Source organism: Corvus kubaryi, unplaced genomic scaffold (assembly GCF_017639235.1).
Source record: "Corvus kubaryi isolate FWS band 111438036 unplaced genomic scaffold, C.kubaryi_AGA036_p1.0 37277, whole genome shotgun sequence".
Lineage (NCBI taxonomy): Eukaryota > Metazoa > Chordata > Aves > Passeriformes > Corvidae > Corvus > Corvus kubaryi.
The window spans coordinates 97,796-117,408 of NW_024581085.1; the positions used below are offsets into that span (position 1 = coordinate 97,796).

Below are 19,613 nucleotides of genomic sequence, written 5' to 3' on the forward strand. Positions count from 1 at the left end.
GCCATCCCCACAAGAGGAAGGAATAAATGCTTACGAGAACACTCCCAGCAACGTCAGTGCTGAGCTGGGATGGATCCGCCTTCCCTCTCCCTGTCACCAGCGGTCATTGCCCAACAGCCTGCCCGGATCTGGCCACGGACCCTGGAAGGGGCGGCATCGCCACGACATTTTGCAGGAGGTCCTGAAACATAATTAAACGCTGTGGTGAAACCAAACCGTAAACAAGCCATGAATAAAACCCCCTTGAATTATTTTGCTAAACTATAATTACACAATAAGGAAGCAGATTAATTAAGTAAAATATAAGTCCTGAAACTGAAGCTTGCAAGCAAAGCAGTTTATTTTAATTTCCACATTATTTCATATGAGATAGAAGTGTTTGCTGTGGGTTTAAAATGTTGGAATCCATTCCTTGCTGCCAGGCAGACCAAACCCAGTGGATAAATTAAATTTTTGCATCTGAGGCACCTCCTGAAATGTATATAAGGAGAAGGGCTCTGCCTCAGAGGAGCTAAAGGAGATCTCCTTCTTCCAGTCCCTGCTCCTCTCTTGCTCCTCCGCGTCGCCGTTACTGCCCGCCCGCCCCAGCCACCATGAGCCGACAGTGCTACACCTCTGGCTCCATCCTGGGAAGACGAGGCTTCTCCTCGGCATCTGCCGTCTGCGGCCTGGGCAGGGCCAACAGCAGCTCGGCCTCCGTGTGCCAGCCCGTGGGACGGAGGTGTGGGATCGGCGGCTTCAGCAGCCGCAGCGTCTGTGACCTGGGCAGAGGGCAAAGGATTTCCTTCGGTGGGAGCTGCCGCAGCGGCGTCTACGGCGGTGCTGGCGTTGGGCGCTGCGGTGTCGCTTACGGCGGGGGCCGCTTTGGCACCGTCGTGGGCTTTGGGAACTGTGCGAGCTTCGGGGGCCTGGGCAGCTACAGAGGCCTGGGGGATGGCGTGGCCGTGGGGGGCTACGGCGGTGGCATCAGCATCGGCCTCGGCGGAGGGAGGTCCGAGGGGATTCGCGGCGTCAGCATCCACCCCGAGCTCCTCAAGCCCCTGTGCGTGGGCGTGGACCCTGAGGAGTGCCAAGTGCGGACCCACGAGAAGGAGCAGATCAAGAACCTCAACAACCAGTTCGCCTGTTTCATCGACAAGGTGAGAGCCCACTTTCCCTGCCCCGCGTCCCTCAGCTCCCAGGGCTGCATGTCCCCAGAGACAACATTGGGAGCTCTTTCTCCTGGTACCCTGGTATTTAAACATTTCTGATGAACCATGGCGGTCCTGGCCTGGAGACCCTCTGGATTTAAGCCCTGCACCAAGGCAACACCACCAGTGTTGTACCTTTGGATGGTCACCAACCTGCTAAAGAGCTCAGTCAGGAGCAGCTCCAAGGACACAGTAAATGCAAACCTGTGAGTGATGAGATGGAGACACAGAAGGATAGGAAATTTTAATCCAAGTGTATAACCTGATGTTGCTCTCACAAACCTATAAACTCCAAAGGACTTCTGCATTCTTAAAATAGTTTGTGTTTCATGAAGGTGATGTGGAAGGATGAATTTAACTAAAACGGGAGGAACTATTTTAATTTCTCTGTCCCTCTACTCTGTGAATGAAATGATTTGGTGAGTTCCTAAAAAGATGTAATTTATCATTGTTTTCTTGGCTATGTTTAAGGGTTTTCATGACTGTTTAGAGAGCTGTTATGGGAAAGAATTTTTCAAGCAGCAAAGAAAATCTGCTCTGTCTGATCTGATCTTGATTTTCCTGGAGAGTTGTTCTGCAACTGGAAAGACTGAATCCACCCAGGAGCAGCAACTCCTGCTTCCTCCCATTTGTAATATGACTTATTCATGACCCATCAAGGTTTTAGAGAGCCCTTTAATCTAGCAGTGAAAGGCATGATAAGTATCCATGATTGGAGTTTAGATCAGATACATCCAAATGAGGTCCTGGATGGAGCTTTTAGTGCTGAGAAGGACTTGTTACTGCCCTGGGCCTGTCAGGAGGCCAAGGATCCGGTTCTGGGGGAGAAGGGGAGGTGTCTGGCTGAACCAGCGTTGGTTGAACCCAGGACTGGCCTCAGCACAGAGTGAAGGCACTGATGTTGCTCAGCCTGAGATTCGAGTCCTGGGTGGGACCAGTTTAGCTCAGAGAAGATGCCAGTCCCATTCAACCCCCTGAGACAGCAGCACCTGGCCATTTGCAATTCTGATTTGATTTTCACTTTTCCCTTTGGGAAGTGGAGAAACCCTGGCACAGGAGGGCCTGACTCTCCCATCTCTTCCCTGCCCAGGTGCGGCTGCTAGAGCAGCAGAACAAGGTGCTGACCACCAAGTGGGAGCTGCTGCAGCAGTATGTGCTCCCAGCTTCCCGGAGAAACTTGGAGCCTGTGTTTGAGAACTTCATCTGCAACCTGAGGAAGCAGCTGGAGTGTGTGATGGGGGAGCGTGAGCGGCTGGAGAATGAGGAGCGGTGCCTGCGGGACCTGGTCCAGGAGTTCAAGTGCAAGTAAGTCACACACAGGGAAGCAGCAGACCCAGACACTGCTGGCCTGGGGGTGTTCCTGAGTGTGAATCTACGGGAATTGCACTGCATGGATCCAAAAACTGGGGCACAGGGCAAGGCTCCGCAGTACTGGGCGAGTTTCCTGCACTGGACACCCAGTGCTGCACTGGGAGATGCTGGTGCTGGACTGGGAGAGGTTTTCAACCCCAGTTTCTTTAGGGAGCAGGATAGGAAACCAGTTTTCCTCGGCCTCCTGCACAGCCCTGTGGTTTGCCATATCAAGTTTCCCCTGTCAGCTGTGCCTGTATCTTCCCCAGTGCCATCCATTCCCACAAAACCCTCAGCCAAATTTCTCCACCCCACTCTTTACCCACATCATGTTGGGATACATTCTCTCTTCCCAGAGGGAATGTGGGAATTTCTTTTTCTAATCTAAGCTGCAGATACTCCTAAAAATCTCCCTGTGTACTCTGCTAAGCCACAAACCAGGTCACTGGATCAACCTTTCCCCAGAGTTCATCGTCTCAGGTGTTTTTTCTTGCTGAGCCACCACCGAGCAGGTCCAAGTCACAGAATCAGCATCTTGTGAAAGTTCTTCCAGGTCCCAATTACTGAGTCATTATGCCCTGACTGTGCTCCCCACTGCACCCTGGAGTTTCGCAGGTTGCTCAAGCTCCTGACCTTCCCCTGGGGCATTTTGGCCACAGTCTCCCCAGAAACACTCTGAGCAGAGTCCTGCATGCTCTGGAAAAACATCTCACAAAGCAGCAGGGCTGGAAGCAGCAATCCAAGCCTCCAGCTTTGCATTTCTGGTGGTTTGGCTGGATTTTCCTCTGGCTTCAGCCACCCAAGCCGCTGGTGTGGCTAAAACAGATGAATAAATCCCAGTGAGGGGGTAAGAAACAGCAACGAAGCAAAAATAGTGATAAAAAATGAGGTGCAAAGAGAAATCTCATTTTCCATGGTCTGCACTGGCTGGTTGGGTGATGGAGATGGGACCCCCAGGGCTCAGCATCCCCCCACTCCACTTTCCTGCAGGTACGAAGATGAGATCAACAAGCGCACGGCGGCGGAGAATGAGTTCGTGGTGCTCAAGAAGGTGAGTCAGGAGCAGCTGGGGGTAGCCAAACCCTGGGCGTGGGGCCCGTGGGAGAAGTGGGGGGTCCTGGCACCATGGCACAGCCTGATGGCCCAAAAATGAGGCAACCCAAGGAATCTGGAGGGCCTCTGTGAGGTTTTCAGCACATGCAGCCCAAACCCAGATAGTGCTGAGGGCTGGAAGTAGTGGGGTTTCTCCAAATCTAAAGAAAACCTGGGGTTTGCCACAGTCGCTCCTTCACCTCTTTTCACCTAATTCCTGGTATCTCTCCAGGATGTGGATTGTCTCTACCTGACCAAGGAGGAGCTGGAGGTGAGGGTGGGTCTCCTGCGGCAGCAGCTGGAGTTCCTGAAGTGCATCTACGCTGAGGTAAGAGCCCAATCTGCTCCCTGGGGGAGGCATCATCTCCTGCCCTCCCCACCCAAGTCTTACACCAAGAGTGCAGGGAAAGGTGTTCTTCCTGAAAATCCTGGAATTGCAGCCCAGAATTCTGTCTTTAGATGTATTTGATAACAACACTGTTGCACCTACTTTGGGAAGGCAAAGGGGGTCTTGGTTGTCTCCTACTTTGCTGCCCACAAAGGGGTTTTTGCCTGAAAACCTCTCAAATTCTAATCCAAACCATCCCTGGGTTGGCCGAATATTTTTAGCTCTTGTTCTTTTTACATTAGTCAAAATATTTTTATGAAAATATCACTTCTGTCTAAAGTTCCATGAGTTTTTAACAAAACACACAGGGGACACTTTGCACTGACACCTTTTTGAGCTAAACCCCTTTAGCTGGGGGCAGTGGGGCCCAAAGAAGCCAGGCCTGAGGGATTCCCTGTCCAGCAGAGCACTGGCACAGCCAGGAATGCAGGAGTGGGTTGCTCCAGCAGGATTCCCCGCCCTTCCTTCAGGAGCTGCACGCAGCCATCCCACGTTGTGCCACCAAAACAGGTCCCAGCTGCCAGGTCTTGCTGGACACGAGTCACCCAGCTGGAGAACCCCATGTTGGGAGGTCATGGGAGAACCTCCTCCAACCAGACCTCCCTTGCTGGGGTTGCCATTGGCCTGGCTGGGGCTGGTTGAGGGAATGGGACTGACGCTCTGGTCCTGCAGGAGAGAGCTCAGCTGGACTGTCAGCTGTGTGACACCTCTGTCATCGTGCAAATGGACAACAGCCGGGACCTGGACATGGAGGGCATCATCAAAAGCGTGGAGTGCTGCTATGAGGAGATCGCCCAGAAGAGCAAGGCCGAGGTGGAGGCTTTCTACCAAACCAGGGTGAGTATTCCATGAATTTTCATGACAGACCATTTCTGAGACCGTTTCTGAGACCATTTCTGAGACCATTCCCGTCCTCCATGATGCAACTTTAACCCACTCCACATTGTGTACTAGCTGCAATTTGCTATAGAAGGTGCCAAAAAACCCAAACCCAAACCCAAGCCAACCTTCAAAGTGTGGTTTGAGACATTTCGGTACAAGCAGAGCAGATCAGGGCGTTCAGAGATGTCCCCTTTGTGCACCCTCAGGTGCATCCCCACTTCCCAAAGGGCAAATCATAGAACCCTAAGACTGGAAAAGACCTCCAAGATCAGCAAGTCCAGGACTCACCTGAGGCTGTCGCCTTGTCTGTGCTGAGGCCGTGGCTGGGTGGTGCCCCAGGGGCATTGACCCCCGTGCAGCTCCAGAGATTTCCATCTTCCTGGGAAGGTAGGGGGCCTGAGAAGGGGAGATTTGGGTGCATTGACATCATCCTCTTCCTGTGCAACAGCTGGAGGAGCTCCACAGCAGCCGGGGCAAGTTCTGTGATGACCTGAGGAACAACCAGAGCGAGATTGCCGAGCTCAACAGGATGATCCAGAAGCTGCAGTGTGAGTCGGACAACGTGAAGAAACAGGTAGGACCAAGGGATGGATCCAGCTGGGAGCTCAGCTCCTCTGTCAGAGGGCATCGTCCTACCAGCTCCCACCCTGTGGAGCTGCAAAGAACCCCCCGCCCCAGATTAGATCTGTTTTAACTTCTCATCTGCTGGTCATGCACACTAAAAAGCAGATCTCACCTCACAAATAAGAAGTGCATTGGTTTGGCTGTGCCAGAATCAGTGTTTGCTGTGGGCTCCCACCCGGTTGCAGCCAACAGATCCCATCACCTTCATCCCAAAAAGCTTGGCCACCACAAATCCAGCCTAAATCTTGGCTCTCTGGCACTTCCTGGCTGGGAAGTAAGGGGTCACATGAGCAACCCTGTGGAGATACCCCTTAATATCACCCCGGCTGCCCTCTTGCCCAGAGAAATTGTGGCTGGAAGTGTCTGGGGCCAGGTTGGATGTGGTTTGGAGCAGCCTGGGCTAGTGGAAGGTGGCCCTGCCCATGGCAGGAGATGGGACTGGATAGGCTTTGCTTTACTTTACTATACTGAAACTTTGTGGGAATGTCCTCCTGTGGCTGTCCCCAGATCTCAGCCCTGCAGACGGCCATCTGTGATGCTGAGCAACGGGGGGACTGCGCCCTCAAGGACGCCCGCCAGAAGCTGGTTGACCTGCAGACAGCTCTGCAGCAGGCCAAGGACAAGATGGCCTGTCTGCTCAGGGACTACCAGGAGCTGCTCAATGTCAAGCTGGCCCTGGACATTGAGATTGCCACTTACAGGACGCTGCTGGAGGGAGAAGAGAGCAGGTAGGAGCAGCCCTGGATGCACCTTGTAAGGAGGGTCAGCAAAAGGCAAGGGGAGGGAAAAGAAATGTTGCACCCAGGGGTACAGAGGGGAGCAGGGCCCCTTTTCTATCCCCATGGGTGTAGGAGGTGATCATCCTCTCATCCAAAAAGAGGATGGGATATTAGTATGACCATGGAATTCGGGACCCAACCCTGCAGTGCTTTGGTGGGCAATTTGAACAAGCACCTCTCACCCCGGTGCACCTAAGGGGCTGAAGGACCTGTCAGGTTTCTAAGGAGGCAGTGGCTGGGCTCTGCTTGCCTGCGTGTTTGCAGAATATGTCCCTAAATCCACCTCTGAGACGTTTCTTTCCTTGGCAGGATATGCACTGGCAACCCTGTGAGCGTAGGTGAGTTAATGAACCCCCCGTCGTTTCCTTACAAGCCTTTTAAGCTTGTAACCCTCCTTTGAAGCCGGGTTTTCACTGCTCTGGGCGTAACCGAGCCTGTTTTTCCCCCGCAGCCGTGGTCAGCGGCGGGGGCACGGTCGGGGAGTGCCGATCCCTGTCTGGAATCGGAGGCAAATGCACCGTCAAGACCGGAGGGGCCGGCGCGGGGCTGGGCATGGTCTCGTCCTTCGGCAACGCCGGGTTCAGCACCCGGAGCGTGGATTGTGTCCCCAAGGTCGGGGCAGGATTCGGGGCCAGAAGCGCGGTCAGCTGCGTGGGGAGGGAAGTGCTCACCGGGGTGGACGGGGTCCAGTGCGCCCCCGGGATGGGCAACCTGGGCAACCTGGGCAACCTGGGCAACGTGGTGTGCGCAGGGGTGGAGCAGTGCGGCGCCGGGCCCGTGCTCATCCCCGGGCCCCCGGGGGTCTGCGGTAACAGGTTCAGCACATCCGTGCGCGTGGTCAGGACGAGCCGGTAGAGACCGGCGGGGCCCGACACGGCAGATTTTATAATAATCAGCATTTCTGCAATAAAACAGTATTCCCCCTCCCTCTGACAGCCACAGGGATCACACAACCATGCGCTAGGACATCGCTCTGCCTAAACCCTTTGCCCGACAAACTCCACCCTCTCTCTGATGTCTTTCTTGGGGGAAACGCCCCCCTGCCCCCCTCAGCCAGGTGAGATTTTCATTTCAGAGACCATTCCTGTCTCCACACATCATCTTGGCTTTTCAATCACCCTTCCCTGCTCGACCCCTTTCCAGCAGAGACTAATGCAGCTATTGCAAAAGGATGAAAAATTTGGTCATCCCAACTTCAGAGAAGCCACAATTTAATTGTCTGAGACGAAGCTGCAGCTGTAATTTAACTTCTTTAATGACAGCAGAAAAATCCAATTTTTCCTGTTTACGAGAGGGTTGGGAATGCTTATGTAAATTGGTCCAGGTTGCTACACCGTGTTTGGTAGAGCAGATTTTAATTATGCCCCGACGAGCACCTTATATTTCTGTAGTTAAATGCATGCGTTGTTTTTCCTGTGTGTAATAGACGGAATTAAAGCTTTTAATGTGTAAGTGAACAGAGTTATTACCCTTCGCTTACTCCAGACTTTCAGCTGTACCTTCAATAAACGCCATGCATAATTCATGCTGCACTGCCTGGGCTTTATTTCCCTCCCTGATATTGCAAATCATAGAAGTTTCCTCAAACCTGAGTCTCCAAATGGGTGGAGTTTGGAGCTTCAAGAAGTTTTTGTCTGCTCTCCTTCCCGAAGCACCTTTGCATACCTTTATTCCATCCAATGATCAGTGTGGCCACAAGGAAGTCTGGAATGAGGCTCTTCAACCATCCGTGGGATAAGCAGTTTGCTTGGGATCTCTCACAGTGTCTGGGATCTCTGGAGACTGAACAAAAAGGCAGCCAGGCACTTGTTTAAAGAAATCAGTGAGAACCAGCTCAGGGAGTAACAGGAAAATAATCCTACACCACACCTGTGAAACCCCCCCATGAGAGTGGGTTGATTTTAGAAGAAAGTAAGAGGAAAGTGCAGCTTCCCAAAATGCAGCACCAGGGGCTCCTTCCTTAGCCCTCACCTTCCTTAAAATATGTGAACTCACACAAAGAACAGGGGCTGGACCTGTGGCTGGACATGCCCCTCCATCATCCCTTCCAGGGAGGGAAAACCCTCTCCCACAATTTTAGGAAACTGGGATTTAGGAGAAATCACATCGCCCTCTCCCCTTTCTCTATGAGGGTCGTAGAACCATGGAATATCCTGGGTGGGAAGGGACCCACAAGAATCATCTAATCCAAGTCCTGACCCTGCACAGGACACCCCAAAAATCCCACCAGATGCTTGACTGTTATCCCAATGCTCCCTGAGTTCTGCAGCCTTCCCAGTTCCCCTGGACAGTGACCCACTGATGGGTCTCTATGACTTGGCTGTGAGGATCTTGCCGTGGTGCCAACTCAACCCAGCCGGATGCACAGCTGGAATCACGGGAAAACCAAGCGGCCCTGCAGCTCCTCCCTTCCCACAGCTGCCCATGGCACAGCCCACGGCCCCTGAGCCAGCTCTGCTCTGCATCATCCTTGGAGAAATCCCTCTGTCCTCGTCCAGCCTGGAAAGGCCCAGGGTGTGGGCAGGTTCATCTGCCCTTGAAAGGCTCACCGAGAACCAGGTGCTGCCATTTATTCCCTGATGTCCCACTCCACTTCCAAGACTTCCCTGCTGGCTCAGGGCTTCTTTCCCTCGACCTCTCCTGGGCTGGAGGATGAGCTCAGTCCCCATCCCAGACTCAGTCTGTCCTTGCTGCTGGGATGGGGATGAACCCACCATGGGATGCGCTCCGGCCTCTGCTGCTCTCCCAGCATGGGGCATTCGGGCTCCCCTCGTGGTTTATTGGATGTGATCAACAGGGAGCAGAGCACTAATTGTATTTTAATAAATGCCACAGTGGCTGGGGGGTGGTGAAAGCCAAGTGGGTCAGCCTTGGTGAGAAAGCAAAACTCACCCCCCTAAAAATGTTTTTGGAAACATCTTCATCTTTTCTGCTCCATGAACACGACTCGGGCTCCATCTCATTTCTATGTAAATACCAAGCAGAAACATCCAAACAAGAAGCTTTCAGTCCCCAACAGCTCATAATTTATGTTGATCACCTCCCTGCAAAGCAATACCTGCACACCAAACACCAGCCAGCTCCCCGGGGGACAAAAGCAGCCTGGCAGCTCTTGCATTTCTGGGAGAAAACCTTTAATCATCCCTGTCCTCAACTCCCAGCTATTGCAAAACCCATGTTTGCTGCTGCCTGCTTGAAGATGTCCATGTAGATCAGGGTATTTTGGAGAGAAAAAAGCCGGAAATGTGCGTTTGGGATGGATGGAGGTCAAATCTTGCACAGTGTCGCTCCCAGAGTCTTTCGTAAATTCATAGAGTCTAAAACAATGGATTATCAGAGAGGTTGGGATAGAAAGGATCTCATAAACTGTCTTGTTCCACCCGCTGCCATGGGCAGGGCCACCTTCCACTATCCCAGGGGATATCCTAGTCTGGCCTTGGGCACTTCCAGGGATCCAGGGGCAGCCACAGCTGCTCTGGGAAATCCATTGCAGGGCCTCCCCACGCTCACAGGGAGGAATTTCTTCCATATATTTAACTTTGACTTTCCCTCTTTCAGCTTGAACCCAGAGGCTAGCAGAGTTGATCCAAGCAGACAGGTGAAAATGCCACATCTGCCTCTGGGTTTGGAGCCCCAACCCTCGGCTCCTCCACACCACCAACCAGGCCAGGAAGGAAAGGGAGCGATTTTCAAGTGGCCTTCGCGGCGCTCGCATACCCTGTGGATAATGAGCCGAGGGGAGAGGAGTGTGGGAGCCTAAAGTGACAATTCCCTCTTTCTTGTTGGCAGCCCCACCTTTAATCCCATTACATTCATTCTGCTCTAACATCTGATCTGAACCCGTTCTTCAGCTTCAGGACAAGCTGCCTTTACTGGGGTCAAGCAACCATGAAGACAAAATCTCATTTTCCCATCGCACCCTGGCTTTGAATTTTATGCAAATCATCGAAGCAATGGATGCTCATGAATTTCAAGTGACATTCCAGATTCAGACCCACATTTTCCAAAAAGAAACAAGCTGACCTGTACCATCTGGGAATCATTTCTCACTGCAAAGGGAAATTCTCTTTCAGTGCCCCAGCTCTCCCGTTCGAGCCTGCCTGGCAGCCTTTCTCCAAGTATAATCAGACACTTGGTCTTCTGTGTTCAGTAGCAGCTATTTCATTGTTCTTCCAGAGATGCCAGTGAGAGTTTAGCTCCTCAATGATCTTGTAGCACTAGGGCACAGGGATGCGTTTTGAAGGGCAAGTAGAGTCCTGTCCTGTAAATGTAGTTAAGCTCCAGTTGTGCAGAGTGCAGGCAAAGCCACCAGGACAGCCCCACAGCAAAAACCAGCTGAGCTCTGACATGCAAGGGATGAAACACTCTCAGCACTGCAGTTCCACAAAGTCTGAGATGCCAGAAAGTGTCACCACGCCCTGTTGAATTTGATCTTTTTTCCCAAGGACTCCAAGAAGTAAAATAGGGAGAATTTGTGGGAGTATTTTTCATGCTGGTTAAATCTGCTTTTGGCAGCATTTTGAATGGAAGGTTCAAAGGTCTTTAAAAGAAATCAGAGCTGGAGAGAGCCAGAAACTCAGGACTGACTACATCTTAAAGCAGGCAAATAACATCGTCCCACAGAGCTGGGCAGAGAGTTTTTCAGAAAATCTGCCTCTTCTTTTGAAATGGTTTTTAGGTCAAAATGAAATTGCATCAGTCACATCAGCTAGCTGGAGAAATCCCAGCCCAGCCTGTGGGTGGGATGGAGTTGTCCTCTGGAAATGCAAGGAAGAGAAGCCTAGAAAACCTGCCATAGGCTAAATAATGAATATAAATGGACAAAACTTGAGGTGATATTTAAATCTGGAAAGGGGAAAGAGGAAAACTTGATCAGGACCACTTTGTCAAGTCATCCCAATGAGATGGTCCCTGCCCAGGGAGTGGGAACAGCAGACTGGATCAATTAGAGCCCCAAAAGGGATGTCAGGTTTCATGAACATCAAGCTGCCTTCTGCCTTCAGGTGAAGAAACCCCATGAAATATTTTTGTTCAGATTTAACCATTTTGTTCTCACCGTCCTTCACTCGAGTCAGTCCAGAGGACTCTCCACTGATCTCTGTGTTGATGTGCTGCATCTTTTAATTAGAATTGGGGGATGCAAGACTTTATTTCTGGTTTTATAACATTTTAAAATTATTTTCTTTCACAGTGAGGAAATTACAGAATCATGGAATCCCAGAATGGTTTGGGTTGGAAGGGATCTCAAAGACCATCTCATTCCACCCCACCATGGGCAGGGACACCTTGCACCAACTCAGGTTGCTCCAAGCCCCTCCCAACATGGCCTTGGACACTTCCAGGGTTAGGCAAAATAATATGAAATAAAATAAACAATCTCTGTGAGGATACAGAGGCTTTGCATCAGGCTGAGCTCCCCTGCCAGAAATCTGGGCGTTAGGTAACTCTTCCAGCTGAGCAGATCCAGCCCTAGGAGGTGTGTTTGGGTGCAATCAGGGTTTAACAAGTCTCAGGGAGACAGCTGCCTCCTGGCACGTCAAAACCATGAAGGCACTAAATTGATCACTGGACTTCCATGCAACCAAGCCCAGATCCCTGGGGGATAAAAGGGGCACCCATATTCCCTTTCCTCAGAGAGCTGTGGAGTCTCTCTGGCTGTGCAGGGCCCTTCTCTGCTGCCGCGATGAACCGGACGCTCAGCATGAGGGCAGGAGGTGGAGGCCGATCCTACAGCGCTGCCTCGGCCATAATTCCAAGCAGCAACAGGGCTGGCTTTAGCTCTGTGTCACGATCGGGAGGAGGCGGAGGTGGCTTTGGGAGGCTCATTGGAGGAGGTGGTGCTGGTGCTGGTGGAGGTTTTGGCAGCAGGAGCCTCTACAACCTTGGTGGTAGCAAGAGGATTTCCATCGGGGTTGGAAGCAGCTTCAGAGCGGCTTTTGGGAGTGGAGCTGCCGGTGGCTCCGGCCTGGGAGGTGGCGGTGGTGGGGGTGGCTATGGGCTTGGCGGAGCTGGTGGTGGGCTTGGGCTGGGGCTTGGTGGTGGCGGAGCTGGTGGTGGGCTTGGGCTGGGGCTTGGTGGTGGAGGTGGTGGATTTGGCTTTGGTGGAGGTGCTGGTGGGCTTGGCTTTAGTGGTGGGCAGGGAGGTGGTGGAGGGTTTGGCTTGGGTGGACTGGCGGGGCTGGGAGGATTTCCTGGGGGGCTTGGTGGTGGCAGGAACCCGGTGGGATTTTCTGGTGGCCCATCTGGAGTGGGTACAATCCAAGAAGTGACTGTCAACCAGAGTCTGCTGGCACCACTGAACCTGGAGATAGATCCAAACATCCAACAGGTGCGGAAAGATGAGAAGGAGCAAATCAAGACCCTCAACAACAAATTTGCTTCTTTCATTGACAAGGTAAGACCTCCCTGGGTGCTGTGGATCTGTGGTAGAGGGGGAGTGGGGGTCTAGTAGATATAAAAATAGGACTTCAGAGATCTCCAGTCCTTCACCCATTTCCTCCCTGCATGCCTTTGTTAATTCCCTCAAACAATAATGTCCTTATGAACAGTTACAGGGGAGAAAACAAGACAAGAAAACTGTAGGATTAGATCCAGATTTTGTGCCTGAGAAATAACACAGATTAGCTGAAACGGAATAAGCCAGTTTTGGGTCCAGGTCTAGGGACTCAACCAAACTCCCTCTCTGGGCAATCGCAGCAGATGTGTTGGTCCTTGTTTATTGCCTGCAAGGTGAAATCCTTTATATATTGACCCAATTGACTCAACTGCTCAAGTCCTTCCTTGGCTTTTAATTGGATAAATATGTTGTATGTGTGAGCAAAAGGAAAGGCAATTAAGCCTTTTTGCATTAGTACTCAGACCTTAGCTTTAACGAAGGAACATAAATACCTTACAAAGAAAGAAACCCCAGAGGGTGTGAAAGAAGAACTTCACTGTCTGATGAAGAAAGACCTGAACCCAAGTTTTCTTACCATTGCTTGTTGGCTTCCTAAATTAAATTGCCTCTGGAGAGAACTCTCCACTGAGGGTGGATTTGCTCAGCTACAGGCTGGGCTAACACAGCCCTGGATAATCCAGAGGATATTCCCAGTTTGGAAACTCTTAGCTTGGGAATCCCTTGGCTCCTGCTGTGCATCACTGCCAGTTACTGAATACTGGCTGTCAGCTCACAGATATCTTCTGCCTAAGCCTCTTCTGCTTCCCAATGCTCAGGTTCGCTTCCTGGAGCAGCAGAACAAGGTGCTGGAGACCAAATGGACCCTTCTGCAGGAGCAGGGCCAAAAAAACAACTCCAGCAAGAGCAACCTGGACCCGCTGTTTGAGGCCTACATCAACAACCTGCGGCGGCAGTTGGCCAACCTGCTCAATGAGCGGGGACGCATGGATGGGGAGCTGAAGAACATGCAGGACCTCGTGGAGGACTTCAAGAACAAGTGAGTGTGAAATGGGGTGTAAATGGTTCAGCTGAACATTGAGCAATGGGAATTTTCACCCAAAGGGTGGTCAGGTGCTGCCCAGGCTCCCCAGGGAGTGGGCACGGCCCCAAGGCTGCCAGAGCTCCAGGAGCGGTTGGACACTGCTCCTAGGCACAGTGTGGGATTGGTGGGGTGTCCTGTGCAGGGTCAGGAGTCAGACTCAACGATCCTGATGCATCCCTTCCAACTCAGCTGAATCTGTGATTCTAGAATTCTGTCATTCTATGATTCTTTGATTCTATAGTTCTATGATTAATCTCAAAAAATTCAAATTCTGAAAGGCAAATATCCAGCCTGAAGTATTAACGGAGATTTCTCCAGGAAAGGGGAAAAACTTCCTCCAGTTTGTACTCCAATGCATAACATAGAACATCACTAATCACCTCCAATACCCCTGCTCAGGCGTATCTCTCCCTGCAGGACCCATTTTCCTCAACAGCACCAAAAAGGGTCCATTGACATTTTTCCCAGCAAAAAATGGAGACTCAGCCAGGACACAGCACCTCGTGATGGCTCTTGCAAAGCAAAATCCTCTAACCCAGCTTCACCTTCCTTGTTCTGTCTGCATTAAGTCAAAAATGTCCTTTCAGCCCTTTGAGAAATGGGAATCTCACACATTTGAGCTGGACAATTCCCAGGAGGCTGATTTGGAGATGCCACCCCCAGTCCAGATCACCTTGCAGTCCTACGTGGACACCTGTTCTGCTTCCCGAGTCTGACCCAGCACCTCTTTCCCCTTACCCCTGCAGATACGAAGAGGAAATCAACCGGCGCACGGCAGCAGAGAACGAATTTGTGGTGCTCAAGAAGGTGGGTGAGACAACTGATTGCTGAGCCAACTCCAACCATTGCACGGACTGGGAATATCCTGAGGGATGAGAGATCTCATGGAGCTGTGTCCTCATCCTTTAGAAGGGTTTTAAATCACTGTTTGATCGTGGTATTGTGGGAAAGGAATGGAGGCGCTTGTAGGAGGGAAGCAAAATCTCCTCCCACTCCCATCCCACAACACACCCAGGTGCAAAGCAGACCATGTAGAGACAGAGGGGATCAGTCGTGCTGGGAATCCCAGGTACCAAGGCCAAAGAGCCAGGACCTCCCTCCTTATCCATTTCCAAATTACACACAGCACTTTTCTGGGGCAGGAGGTGCCCTCTTGGTGCTCTTCCAGAGGGGTGTGCCAAGCACAGCTTCTCTACCAGGCAGCAGGGGAAGGGGCAGCCTCGTCTCCAGGCTTGGCCATTTCTTGGCTGTGCCAAGGAACTTCTTCCTGGATGAGCAGAGGATCCAGGTGCCACAGGTGCCCCCATAGCTGCTCTTTTCCAGGACGTGGATGCTGCTTACATGAACAAGGTGGAGCTGGAGGCCAAGGTGGATGCCTTGAGTGATGAACTCAACTTCCTTCGAGCCCTCTACGAGGCGGTACAGACAAATCCTCAATTCCTGTCCTGCCACTGTCCTTGGCTGGGGACTGCCACCACTCTGGGGCTTGGGGGAGGTAAGTGCAGCTCCCATGTGCTTCCCACAGGAGCTGGCCCAGCTCAGTGCCCAAGTGTCTGACACCGCCGTCATCCTGTCCATGGACAACAACCGGGACCTGGACCTGAGCAGCATCATCGCCGAGGTCAAAGCTCAGTACGAGGACATCGCCAACCGGAGCCGGGCCGAGGCTGAGGCTTGGTACCAAACCAAGGTGAGTTGACCCATCATTGCCACAGGAAATCCCTGCTGTCCCTAAGACGGGCTGTTTGAGCCACATCTTGTCCAGCCAGACACCTCAGACAGTTCAGGTTCCATCTTCCTTCTCACCTCAGTTTGAGGAGCTGCAGGCTACGGCTGGGAAACACGGTGATGACCTGCGCAACACGAAGGGTGAAATCTCAGAGCTCAACCGGCTCATCCAGAGAATCCGCTCTGAGATAGAGAACACGAGGAACCAGGTAGGAATGGCAAAAGGAGATGACAGAGCCCCATTCTGTTGTCCCTCAACACCACAGCTCAGCTTTGCTGATCTGGGACTTTTGCACCGTCACTGAAGGTGTTGAATTCCCTCCTGGAAAGGGCTCCACACTGTAAAATTTAACTATTGCGTGGTTTTCGCCAGTCTGGCTCTTCAACTCCAGCCACTTTAGCTCAGCCAGAACATTTTCCATGAACGCCCCAGCCAGAATGGGTTTCTTCCTTGGGTGACTCTCACTCAAAGGGAAGAGCAGCTTTCCAAGCCCCCCCTCCCTTGCAGTGTGCCACCCTGCAGACAGCCATCGGAGACTCTGAGGAGCGCGGGGAGATGGCTCTCAAGGACGCCAAGGCAAAGATGATTGACCTGGAAGATGCCCTGCAGAAAGCCAAGGCTGACATGGCCCGGCAGCTCCGGGAATACCAGGAGCTCATGAATGTCAAACTGGCCCTGGACATTGAGATTGCGACCTACAGGAAGCTGCTGGAGGGCGAGGAGAGCAGGTGGGAACAAAATCCTTGTGGGGATACTGGTGACTATCACTTTTCCCATCAGAGGTTGGTTCCTCTGCCTGTCTCCATAATTTTGCTCTAATGTCCTCTAATCCCCCAACAGGCTCAGCGGGGAGGGACTGAACCCCATCAGCTACTGTAAGTATCACAGTTCTGGATCCCAAAGTCTGGCTTTGGGAACAAGGCCTGGGAGCAAGCTTGGGAAAAGGGAAGTTTTGCCCCACATAGGATTTTGGATCCCTCCACTGTCATTAGGGGCTTGTGCAGGGGATGGAAGTTGGGCTCAAATCCTGTGGGTGCTTCCTGGAACTGGGTGACTCCCCAGGGAAGCTGTGGCTGCCCCGTCCCTGGATGTGTCCAAGGCCAGGCTGGATGGGGCCTAGAGCAACCTGGGATAGTGGAAGGTGTCCCTGCTCATAGCAGGGGGTGGGATGGGATGACTTTTATGGCCCCTTCCAGCCCAGCCCATCCCATGATTCCATGACTGCTGAGCAGATGTCCAACCCTCTGGTTGCTTTTCCTTGCAGCAGTCATCAGCTCCAGCTCCGGCATGGCTGGTGGAGCTGGCTTAGGAGGAGGATTTGGTGGACTGAGCCTGAGTGGAGGAGGCGGCGGAAGTGGTTTTGGCCTTGGAGGAGGTGGTGGAAGCAGCTTTGGTCTTGGAGGAGGTGTTGGAAGCGGTTTTGGCCTTGGAGGAGGCGGCGGGAGCAGTTTTGGCCTTGGAGGAGGAGGCGGGAGTGGTTTCGGTCTTGGAGCTGGCAGTGGAGGAGGAGGAGGAGGAGGAGGAGGAAGCTACAGCTTTGGAAGCGGAGGAGGACTTGGATTTGGGGCTGGAGTTGGTCTTGGAGGTGGATTTGGAGGAGGGAGTGGTCTGGGCACTGCTGGCAGCCACAGCCATGCCGGAGGCGGCAGCAGCGCCCTGAGCACCAGCGGAGGGAATTTCAGCTCTGGAAGTGCAAAAGGCACCAACCCAGGTGTGAAAATCGTCTCCAAAACCTCCTCCAGCAAAAAGAGCATAAAAAGCCAAAGCCTGAAGAATGCCACAGAGCACGAATAAAGCCAAGCCCAGACCCTCCCGTGGTTCCTCTGTTCCTCCTGCCCCATTCTCACCCACCTCCACCCCTCCAGCTGCCTCTGCCCTGCTTCTGCTCTGTAGTTCCCATGCATTTGGATCTCAGGTCAAGAAAAGCAGTGGAACACACGGCAACCAGAGCTCTCCAAGTCCCTGAAACAGGAGTAAAAGGAAAACACAGGCTTAAATGATTGTTCTGAATGGGGAACTGGTTTGGTTTTCTACTTGTTTGTTTTTAATAAGGCCAAGCAGTTTGTGATTGTGGCCACCCACAGCCATCAGCTAAAACAGAGCAGATAGCAGGGAGGGTTTTAGCTCAGTTCTGGCCCCCAGAAGCCCAGGGATGGGCTGGGAACGTGTGTTTAGCTCACCCTGCCTTGCCTTCACTGCTGGGATGAGCCCAACTTGCTCCTTCACAGGAGAAGCTCATCTTCATCACAGATCTGGGGGTTTTTTCTGCTGTGTAGAAATCCCCCTGGAGGCCACTCAAAGATCCCAGGCAGTGGCTTGTAATGTCCCTCTTAAAATATCCTTCATTCTGAGTCACTCTTGTGAGATGGAAAATCCCTCTTTCCTCCATTCACAGCCAAGTTTTGAAAGATAAGATTCTTCCAGATATTGCCAAGTTTTGCTGCTGAGTCAGCTCAGGCTCTTGAGCCTGACCAGGCGTTCAGAGCACTCATGTTCGAGCAGCAGCCTGAGATGCCTCCACCCACAGATGAGAATTCACGAGCTTATCAAAAAGCTTTTCCCAGATCACTCTCCCATTCCTGTCCTTTCTCTTCTTAAATGAGTTTGCCTGCAGTGGCACCTTACACGTAACCTCGGGGGTGGTTTCTGTCAGAGGATTCACCAGTGATTGATCCAGAACCGATAGAAAAGGGCTTGTTTTCAAAATAAAAGGATTTTTAAATTCTAAATAACGTTTGAGACAACGAGTCCTTCAAAAGCAAGTCCATTGTTTGCAGTTAAATGGGGGTTTTGTTCTGTCCCATGCAAGGTTTTGCTGGAATGTCTTCAAAAATTCCCAAATCCTCCAACAGTCCCAGTCTTGCTGTCTTTCCCCACGACCTTGGTTGCAGCAGGTGGGGAGAGTCTGAGACTGTGAAAATCACACTGGAAAAGCTTCCTGAAGGACCCTGTCCACTGCTCCTGGGGGAATTCCAGCATCTCCTCTCTGTGTGGGTTCCTCTGCCAAAATAAAGACTTTTGGGCAACTGGGAAGTGCAGCAGGTTCCATCCCAGTGGGTGGGAAATGAGGCAGTCGAGAGCAGGATCCCAAAGGAACTCCAGCGTCCCAAATCTATTTTCCCCTTTTCTGGTGGAATTTACCCCTCTGGCCTTCCACTGTGTCTTTGTATTTTTGGAAAGCACCATTAAAAACGAAAATTGCAGCTTGTTATACTTCCGCAATAGTGACGCGACTCCATGTTTCCCTTCCTCTCTCTTTTTGGAATGTGTCCAATAAAACCAGATTGTAATTTATTTGTTCTTTTTATTTATCTTTTTATTCTAAACCAGAACCAGCAATACAAAATATTCCCAACCTTCATCAGAATAAGCTGGAGGCAGGGAAAAGCTTTGGAATTCTGATTAAATTATAATTAAAATCTTGAAATCGGTTGTCCAAAAATAAATTGAAGAATTGGAGAAAACTGGAGGAGGAAGACGAGGAAGAGAAGGAGGGTGGAGGTTTATCCGTAAGTGATAAGCTAATTAATCACCAGTCATTTCTTAACTTATTGGGGTTAATCCAAAAGCTTTTCTTCCGTGGAAGGGAGGGTTTGGCGCAGCCAGGCAAAACCTCAGGATTTAATTTTTGCTTTCTTAAAAAGCCAGAGCAATCCCAAGTGTCTGCAGGGCTCTGGGGGAGGCTTTATCTGGAAGATCTGGGTTGGGGATGGGTGCCGGAGCACAACAGCAGCACTGATGCAGATATTTCAGTCAGTCATTGCAAAAGGAGAATAAAACCAAGAGAAAGTGGAGAAAAAACCCTCGGCCAAACGATATTGCAAAGCCCTTATTGAATTTCAAAGGCTCAGACGCTTTGCTCTGCCCTGACCTCACAACATCCTGGCCCTGAATAACTCCGGGCAGAACTCGAGAAGGAGCAGGAACACGGGAGGGAGCAGGAACTCAGGAGGGAGCAGGAGCACAGGAAGGAGCAGGAACACGGGAAGGAGCAGGAACACGGGAAGGAGCAGGAGCACGGGAGGGAGCAGGAACACGGGAGGGAGCAGGAACTCGGGAGGGAGCAGGAACTCGGGAGGGAGCAGGAGCACGGGAGGGAGC

The 19,613-nt window shown here is 51.8% G+C and overlaps 2 protein-coding genes across 2 annotated transcripts; both read left to right on the forward strand.

The window, feature by feature from the left end:
* The first annotated feature begins 501 nt into the window (after positions 1–501).
* On the forward strand, positions 502–7,830 carry LOC121663455 (keratin, type II cytoskeletal 4-like). The gene is made up of 9 exons (XM_042025734.1): positions 502–1,139; positions 2,281–2,495; positions 3,531–3,591; positions 3,865–3,960; positions 4,693–4,857; positions 5,351–5,476; positions 6,034–6,254; positions 6,615–6,643; positions 6,757–7,830. Exons 1-9 carry the CDS (start codon positions 594–596, stop codon positions 7,158–7,160), a joined length of 1,863 nt encoding a protein of 620 aa, XP_041881668.1. The 5' UTR covers positions 502–593; the 3' UTR covers positions 7,161–7,830.
* Positions 7,831–11,701: 3,871 nt separating this feature from the next.
* On the forward strand, positions 11,702–19,502 carry LOC121663451 (keratin, type II cytoskeletal 5-like). The gene is made up of 9 exons (XM_042025718.1): positions 11,702–12,699; positions 13,518–13,738; positions 14,530–14,590; positions 15,107–15,202; positions 15,309–15,473; positions 15,595–15,720; positions 16,020–16,240; positions 16,353–16,387; positions 16,777–19,502. Exons 1-9 carry the CDS (start codon positions 11,881–11,883, stop codon positions 17,304–17,306), a joined length of 2,274 nt encoding a protein of 757 aa, XP_041881652.1. The 5' UTR covers positions 11,702–11,880; the 3' UTR covers positions 17,307–19,502.
* Positions 19,503–19,613: the final 111 nt, after the last annotated feature.